The sequence below is a fragment of the Sphaerodactylus townsendi genome, unplaced genomic scaffold (assembly GCF_021028975.2).
Source record: "Sphaerodactylus townsendi isolate TG3544 unplaced genomic scaffold, MPM_Stown_v2.3 scaffold_1531, whole genome shotgun sequence".
Taxonomy (NCBI): Eukaryota; Metazoa; Chordata; class Lepidosauria; order Squamata; family Sphaerodactylidae; genus Sphaerodactylus; species Sphaerodactylus townsendi.
Genome location: NW_025950103.1, coordinates 980 through 10,338, shown reverse-complemented (window position 1 = coordinate 10,338; position 9,359 = coordinate 980). Strand labels below are relative to the sequence as shown.

Here is a 9,359-nt window from a genome sequence, read left to right as displayed (position 1 = left end):
CCCTTGCAAAGAACCCCCCCCCCCCCTTTTTTGTTTGTGTGCGAGGAATCTGCCTCTAATCGCCTGATTGCATCATTCTCCGGATGCACCCATCCCCCCAAAAAGGCGCTTCCAAAAGCCCCTTTTGTGTTGCTGATTAAGCATGCATACCCACAATCCCCCCAGGACCCGCCTGTTCCCTCCCCCCTCGAGGCTCGGACCCTCGCCTTGACGCACCCTGATGACGCTCTGAAGCCAATTCCCACCAGGGTCGCCTACCTCCTGCCCTCCCTGTCAAACAATTAAAGAAAGAGGAGTAGGCGGCCCCCAGGAGGATTGCATTAAAAGCAACCTTCACAGACTGCAAAACAAGCCTTCTTATATTAAACTCTAAACTCTAAACCCCAACTCAAACAAAAACCCGATCCCGATCTCCCGCCATCCGCTCTAGAACTGAGCCTGGCGGGACCCGACCCCCCCCATAACCTGGGGAAAAGGGGGTGTGTTTCAGTCCCTCTTCCTACAGGTCCCTGTGGACTCCGATTCGCCATGACAGGCCAACCCATGGAATGGCGCCAGGAGGAAACCAACCCCATCCCGGAGATGGAACACATCTCTCTAAAGGATCCCGCCCAGCGGTCTCAACAGGAACGCCGTCGCCAACGCCCAAAGACCCGAATGACCTGGGGAGACGTCAAGGCGACCACCAGCCAAGCCCTAGAGCTGCTGCGCCAGCAAGACCACCCCGAGACACCCGAGAACCTCTGTGCCGCTCTCTTTGCGATCATCACCGCCAACTCGGCGGCCACCATCCTTTGCCTGCTCTGCTGCCTCCTGCCGATGGCGATCGGCCACCCCCTGACGAGCTTTCACCAGGCCAACATCTGGGAGCAGTTTGCTGCCGCTGCCAACGTCTCATCTTTCTGCCTGGGCCAGTACCTAGGAGTCGGGAGCCTGCTAAGCTCCTGCCTGCTCCCCGTCTGCAAAGCGCCCGGAGCCTTCCTAGCGGAGTCTGGGCTAAGCCCCTTCATGAATGCCTCATCTATCAGGTACTGTATGAGCGCCGACTGGGGACCCGTCGTCCAAACCCTCCCGGCTGGCGCTCTCTCCCTTGTCACCAAGACTGTCGCTAACCACGAATCTAACACCTGCGCCCGCATCACCGGCGCAGCCAAACGGGGAACCGACCCGGGCCCATTCATCGGCTCGGCCAATTGGAACTGCACACACATGGAGGACATTCCCCCCGTGTTCGGAAACATCCTGCTCCCCAGGGGCTGGTTCTGGACCTGCGGGGAGAGAACGTTTAATTACATTCCCGCCCGACTCTCTGCCGGAACTCTTTGTTGCCTCAGTCGCCTCACCATCGTCCTACCCCAGGCTCCACCCCGGGAGCCCGGACGCCGCCGCCGCCGCTCCGCTCTGCCTTTCGACCCCTCCTGTCGGAGCGACGCGGTCGCCCTCTCCGAAGCGGAGTTCGTCTCCCTCGCAACTTCCCTAGTGGGAGTCCCCGGACTCGCTTCTTACAATGCTAAGACTATTGGCCGGCTGGCCTGTGCCCTTGCGAAGTCCATCAATTCTACCTCCATTGCTCTGGACGCTCTGGCCTCCGAGCAGCAGGAACTTCGTCAAGCGACCCTAGACAATCGTGCCGCTATTGATTACTTATTGTTATTACATCACCAAGGTTGTGAGAATGTACATAATATGTGTTGTTTTAATCTTTCTGATAATTCCCAATTGATTCATATGAAAGTACGTGAGCTGCAAGAAGTTGTATCTAATCTGAAATATGATGTTTTGCCCCATTGGTGGTCAGCCCTCTGGAGCTGGCTGCCGGGAGGATGGTTGAGTGCTATTGTGCACCTCTGCATTGGTTTAATTGTGTGCCTCGTTATCGGATCTTGTTTCGTTCAATGTGTGTCTAATATTGCCTGTAACGTGCGCAAGAAGCCCCTCGAATTTCCCTTACCCCGCAACCAAGTTCTGATGTTACACAAGCAGTTCGGTCAGCTTGACCAGACGGCGGAGGAGACAAGCGTCCCTTTAAATCACCCCTTAGCATTTCGGTCCCCCTTCTAAAATGTAAAAAAGGAGGAGATGTAGTAATGCACTGCTGACCCAGCAGCACCGTGGTAGAACGTTGGGACGCCAACGGACCTACGGCCTTCTGGTCGCACCGCACCCCCACTCCTCATTCCCCTATGAGTCACGGGTCATGAACTGTCTGGCTCAGTCACCGGGCGCAGGGACAATGGTCTTGCCCCCAGGTGAGGATTAGGCTCAGACGCTTACGCTCCTCTCCGCACGTAGCCAGGTGAGATCATGCATCACATGATGATCTCCCGACCTCCCGCCTCCCGTTCTCCCGGAACTCCCCCCGGTCCTCCCTCCTACACGCCCCCGATAGAATAACAATAAAAGGTGCCAGGGACCGGCACGCGGGAGACTCGCTAGGAACACGGACCTCCGGGCTCCCGCTGCTGGCGATCTCCACCAGATGTTATCTCCGCGTCTCGTCTCGTTCTTACGCTGACCACGTGGGTCGACTACACACAACAAAGGTCTGAATAAGATCAGGTTACATTATAGTTGCACACAAAGAGCAAAGAACAAGATAATTACAATATTTTGCGATCTTCTTTCTGACTTTCATGAGTTCTGCAAGAAATTTAACCACTGTTGACAGTAGTTTCTGGGATATGATCGTTCAGTAAAATTTGGACAGTGCTATCCTCATGCTTGAAGTCTGTAGAGCAGAATAGGGGAAGGATAAAATTATTATGTGGTATTGCATGCAGCTGGCAATCCAAGATAATATGTTGAATTGTGTCAAGAGAATTTGTTCTCTCCTGCAACGGAATCTTCTAGAATCTTCCAGTGAGTACCTTTAAAGGGAGGGCATTAAATTGAACTAAAAGAAAATCTCTATGGTGTGAAGGAACATATAAGTTTTGGAAATACTGAGCCATTCTTCCATAGGGAGGACACAATTTTAGTATTGCAGGTAAACAAGTAGGTGGTTGGGCAGGAAACAACTTTTGATATTCCAGATCTAATAATCTCTGCTTTAAGGCTCTAAATATGCGATTCTCATTAGGGATTCAAAAAATCAGTTGAGAATCCTATGTGTCGACTGTGATCTTAATTCCTTGATAGGAACGTATGAAAGAAGATAGTCCCTCAGCCAGGTAGGGTTGTCGTATGTTCACTTCCAAGCCTGGATAATGGTAAACATTTACGGGAATGCTTTTCCACTCTGACTGCTCTGCCTTTGGTAGGATATCTTAGCTGTCAGGTGACATAATGCTGCAGGTGTTGAAGGCTAGGGGTGAGCCGGCATCAGCCTGGAGCTGGGTGTGTCTTGGTTGCCTTATGGGGCTCACAGCAGGAAGCCACTAAAAGCTATTCTGAGCAGCCACACATCCTGCCCAGCGGGCGTCCCAAGTCGTCCTGTCTGCAGAGAAAAGTAGCTCTCCTGTTAGCCCGGTGATCTTGCAGAAGCAGATTTGGAAGCTTTACCATCCTCACAGACAGCTGGAAAAGGCATGTCTTTTTCACCATCATGTGGTTAGAATACCCTCTCTGTTCCAGAATTTAATCCTATGCATGGTTTGGTGGTAAGCTGCCTGCCTGTGGAACGTCAAAAGTCACTGGTACATGCATGCTCAAAGTAACCCCTGTCACGTTCCACCCTGGCCACTCCTGTTCCCTACCATTGTAATCAAGGCAGGTGTACAACAGGTAGAGACCAAAGTAATTACACCAGTGTGTACTTATACTCACAAAATGAATAATATTTCAACCAGTAATAAATTGGAATACAATTCTATCTTTGTTCTCTCGGTAACAACTCAAAATATTATTAATATAGTTCAGCAAGTAATTAGAACAAGAGTATTGGGATATGATAACGGCTGCGAGGAAAACGTGTTCCCCCCTGACCCTGCTTATTCCAATTGAGCAAGGACACATGGCCAATTATTTACATTGGATCACCAACCCTAAATTAAGAAGAGCCTTAACACTGGCCAGATTCAATCTAATGCCTTCTATGCTGCTCTATGGCAGATATCAACAAATTGATAAACAGAGGAGGCTATGTCCATGCAATATGGGTCAGGTGGAGACACTCGATCATACCCTCTTTCATTGTGTAAGGTTTGCAAAAATCAGAATGTCACAATCTGCACTTATCCCATTTCTGTATAACAATCTAACCGATGCTCTTAAGATACCTATGCTTTTGAACAACATGGATCCCACAGTGTGTCTATGTATTATGACCACATATAGCCAGCAGTAATTTTTCTAGCTTCTGTCAGTATCCGATGACGTTTAAGTGAGTCAACTTAGCTGAAGGAATGTCCTATAGTTACAGAAGGACCATGTATATTTTTTAGTACCAGTGTCTATAACTATGAGCAATAATGGGCAAATTTTGTATGCTTATTTTGTATATTTTATGCCAATAAAGGCTTGTTACTGTTACTAGTTCAGCAAGTAAGCATGTAGGCTATTTGGGTTGGCTATCAGGTTTGGTTTTTATTTTTGATGATACTTTTTCAAGCCGTTCTGGAAAGTACAAAATCAAGTTCCAACGTATATTCAGATACGTACATCCTACTTATTTTTACAGTTTTCAAAATAAAAGCCCAATCTCATATACAGTTACATAATTTATGTCAGGTTTTTTCTTTCTCCTCTAGGAGAAAACCGATTTCCTTAAAGTTAATCTTGCCCAATTTTCACTCCAAAAGGCTCTTCTTCTATATTAATTATATTTTGTGTTGTTACCAAGAGGACAAAGATAGAATTGTATTCCAATTTATTATTGGTTGAAATGTTACTCATGTTGTGAGTATAAGTACACTCCTGTTCCCTAGCACAGGGGTCTCCAACATGGTGCCTGTGGGCACTGTGACACTTGCTAGAACCTTTCTTGGTGCCCGCCAAGTGTCGTTACAAGGTGGGCAGGCCCAAGTGTTTTCTTGCCCTGCGTGGCTTCTGACGGGCCACTGAAAATCCAGCTGGTTACGCAGATCAAATGACATTTGTTCCAGTACTGGCTCCCTTCCCAGTGTTGAGTTTATTGTCTCTCATTTCTCTTTCTCAGCCCACTTTGCCCTACCTTTTCCCCCCGTGTGTTTGGCTCTGCCTCCTACGGCAGCCAGTTTGGGGCTGTGCCTGGCAACCCCTGTTGGATTTCCGAAGGTGCCTCCAGGCCCATGAAGGCTGGGGTATACTTCTCTAGCAGGACAAATCCTCAGTCGCTTGAATGTAGGGAACCTGCAAACTGCAAAAAATAACTGCAAAGATTGTCATGCCCTTATATAAAGCCGTGGTGCGACCGCACTTGGAGTACTGTGTCCAGTTCTGGTCACCGCATCTCAAAAAGGATATTGAGGAGATAGAAAAAGTGCAGAGAAGGGCAACAAGGATGATTGAGGGACTGGAGCACCTTCCCAATGAGGAGAGGCTGCAGCATTTGGGACTCTTTAGTTTGGAGAGGAGGCGGCTGAGGGGGGATATGATTGAAGTCTACAAAATTATGCATGGGGTAGAAAATGTTGACAGAGAGAAATGTTTCTCTCTTTCTCACAATACTAGAACCAGGGGGCATTCATTGAAAATGCTGGGGGGAAGAATTAGGACTAATAAAAGGAAACACTTCTTCACGCAACGTGTGATTGGTGTTTGGAATATGCTGCCACAGGAGGTGGTGATGGCCACTAACCTGGATAGCTTTAAAAGGGGCTTGGGCAGATTTATGGAGGAGAAGTCGATCCATGGCTACCAATCTTGATCCTCCTTGATCTGAGATTGCAAATGCCTTAACAGACCAAGTGATCGGGAGCAACAGCCACAGAGCTCCCAAAGGCACCTGGTGGGCCACTGCAAGTAGCAGAGAGCTGGACTAGATGGACTTTGGTCTGATCCAGCTGGCTTGTTCTTATGTTCTTATGTCTCTTTGGGAAGGGTTCCGCGTTCAGCAGTGGCGTAGGAGGTTAAGAGCTCGTGTATCTAATCTGCAGTGGCGGAGCAGCAGTGGTGTAGGAGGTTAAGAGCTCGTGTATCTAATCTGGAGGAACCAGGTTTGATTCCCAGCTCTGCCGCCTGAGCTGTGGAGGCTTATCTGGGGAATTCAGATTAGCCTGTGCACTCCCACACACGCCAGCTGGGTGACCTTGGGCTAGTCACAGCTTCTCGGAGCTCTCTCAGCCCCACCTACCTCACAGGGTGTTTGTTGTGAGGGGGGAAGGGCAAGGAGATTGTCAGCCCCTTTGAGTCTCCTGCAGGAGAGAAAGGGGGGATATAAATCCAAACTCCTCCTCCTCCTCCTCCCTGTTGCAGCCAAGTAGTCTTGATCTCTGACAGGTCCGTTAAAACATAAGTGTTAGTTGCCAGCTCAACGTTTGCATCTCATAAGAGTTTGCATGCTATTCCTCAGCTTTGGCCTAGTTTCATTATTACTCCCCAGACTCCCCTTTGGAACACTTATTTATTACTAAAACATTTGCATCCTGCCTTTCCTCGTATCTTGAGATGCTTTACAATAGTAGTGAAAAACATGCTCAGTTAAAACCAGAATAAAATTGTAAACCTCAAATCTCTCTCCCGCCTCCCCAAAGAAGCCCATCATTCAAACCCCATCTAAAGGCCTTGCAAACACGCCGGCCTTGAAGCGTCTCTCCTGAATATCTCTGAGGAGTGTCTCTTTCCCACCCCATCCCCCAAGTCCACTCTCTTATTTCTTTGTAAATGGATACAACAGGTGCAAAATAATCTTTCTTTCTGTATCTGTAAATGTTTCTTTCTGTGTCTGTATTTTGCTGCCGCTAGCAATTTAATCCCAAGGCCCTTTGTAATTTCTCCTGAAGCAGTGCATCCCAGTTTTAAAGCGGTTTCAAAGAGCTACGTTGTCCTGAGGAAATGACTAGTGTGGGATTCCAGGTTGCCTTTAACAAATTAAAAGTTTATTTATGTATGTTCCTCAGCTTCAAAGTTTCAAGAAATAATTTATGACAGATAAAAGCCATTTGAGCCAACCGTCTTCTGCTGAGGTGACCTTCACTTCACATCAGTCTGCTCTCTCCTTTACATCTCCGAGACCATATTATGATTGGACTCCGTTTCTAGTCTCTCAAGACTTCTTTCCATTTCTCTGGCAATGCCACATTTCGTATAAGTTTAGCACAGACAGCCTCTCGCTTTCTTTCAGGCTTCTTCCGCACATGCCGAATAATGCACTATCAGTCCACTTTGCAGCTGGATTTTACTGTGCGGAATGGCAAAATCCACTTGCAAACAATTGTGAAAGTGGATTGAAAGTGCATTATTCTGCATGTGCGGAAGGGGGCCTCAGTGCAGCACAGAATCTACTCCGGCACTTTCCAGCACCAACCAGTCACGTCACTCTCTTGTCCCCTTCACCCTTCTTCGTTCTGTAACTTAACTCTCATTTTAAAGAAACGCACACCGAACATTTTAAGTTGTTACACCCCATCCCCCTATTCGGGGAGCCACAAAGGAAAAAGTCTAGGCTCTAGTCCAGGGGTGGGCAATTATTTTTTCCATGGGGCCGCATAAGAAACAGAAAATATTGTGGAGGGCCGGGCCAAAAGGCAGGGGGGCCAGTCAGAGTCATCTGGCGGGCCGGATGTGGCCCCCGGGCTGTATAATGCCCAGGTCTGCTCTAGTCAGTGCCAGTCAAGCTGACCTGAATGGTGGGATAGCCTGATGGGTGTAGTTGGCACACCGGGATATATAGAAGGAGGCAATCCTTAAATAAGTGAGCCCCAGGACATGAAAGACTTCGAAGGTTGTTACCGGTGCCTTGAGTTGAACTTGGACAAAGTCAGGCAGCCAGTGTAGCTGTTTCAAAATGGGTCATGTATGTTTCTAGCAGCTGGCCTCTGACAGTAGTTGGGTTGCCACATTCTGGAGTTTTCAGATTGTCTTCAAGGGCAGCCCCACGTAGAGTACATTGCAGTAGTCCAGCTGTTGGATTGGGGAGGCACGGATTAGCATGGCCAGATTGCCCAAGGCTAGGTGATGAGAGAGTTGGTGAATCAGGCGTAGCCAATAGCAGGTGGTTCTGGCTACCCTGCCAACCTTTTCCCGTAGTAGTACAGAAGAGTGCCTTTAACGCATCCAGCTTGCCTGCAGTGTCTCCGCAGCCTCCTCAGATTGGGCAGCTGTGCTCGGTCTCCCCCACCGCCGCCGCATCTCTTTTGCTTGCGTTCCCAGGCAGAAAATGAGAAGACCTCGCTGGCCTCTGATCTGCAGGAGCTCAAAACGCAGCTCACCACCACCAAGGAGGCTTTGGCCCAGCAGCAGCTGCGCAACAGTCGTGAGGCCGAGCACTGCCAAGCCTCAGAGGCGGGACCTCACGGCAGTGGGGCTAGCCTGTCGTTCCAGGAGAGAGCGGACTGCCACGAGGCGGTGGAGAAGGCCCAGCTGGCCGCTCAGCGGGAGAGGGAGGTGGCTGCCCAACTGGAAGTGGACTTACGGGTTGCCCGGAGGATCGCCTTGGAGTGTCAGTCGCGGCTGGCTCAGGCCCAGGAAGAGCTTCTGGGCTTCTCAGAGGAGCTGGCGGGGCTGTACCATCACATCTGCACTTGCCACAGCATAACCCCGCAGCGGGTGGTGTTGGATTACTACCGGGAGGGCTGCCGAGGCCAGAGCACGCTCAGGAGGCGATCCTCCCGGAAGCTGGAGGCGAGCAGTGGCGGGGACCGGTCCCCGAGCAGCGGCCCCGGCTCGCCCTGCGGCTTAGAGCCCCTCAACGTGGCCAACCTGATGGGCGTCTTGCGGGAGCAGCTGGGGCATCTGCAAGTGGCCGTGTCCTTGGCGCACCGGCAGAACCCCACGGGACACAGCGCAGAACTGGAGCGGGACAAGGAGGCGCTGGTGGAGGAAGTGCTGAAGCTGAAGTCGCTGCTGAGCACCAAGCGCGAGCAGATCGCCACCTTGCGCACGGTGCTGAAGGCCAACAAGCAGGTATGGGGGGGGGGCTGGCTACAGCGGGAATTGGTGCTTAGTAGGGGGCAGTGGGCCGTTTTCTCCTCCCTGGTGGAGAAGATGTCAACCTGCAGGCCGGTTTGGGAGCTGTGCTTTGTTGTGTCAGCATACGTGGGTGTATCGAATTGTTCTGTATGCGTGGGGAATGCTGAGAGGAAGGAAGGAGAGGCGGTAGCTTCGGGGCCATGTTTCTCACCCTCTGGGACAGGGGTGTCAAACTCACAGCCCTCCAGATGTTAATGAACTACAATTCCCATCCGTCACTCCCAACATGAACATTGGCTATACTGGCAAGGGCTGATGGGAATTGTAGTTCATGAACGTCTGGAGGGCCGCGAGTTTGACACCTGTGCTCT

At 50.2% G+C, this 9,359-nt stretch overlaps 1 protein-coding gene across 1 annotated transcript; it reads left to right on the top strand.

Annotated features, from left to right (window-relative positions):
• Positions 1–5,095: 5,095 nt before the first annotated feature.
• LOC125424937 (protein bicaudal D homolog 2-like) lies at positions 5,096–9,114 on the top strand (the record flags this gene model as incomplete). The annotated part of the gene is made up of 2 exons (XM_048482372.1): positions 5,096–5,219; positions 8,230–9,114. Coding segments are annotated over 2 exons (1,009 nt in total), but the record flags the coding sequence as incomplete, so codon positions are not given.
• Positions 9,115–9,359: the final 245 nt, after the last annotated feature.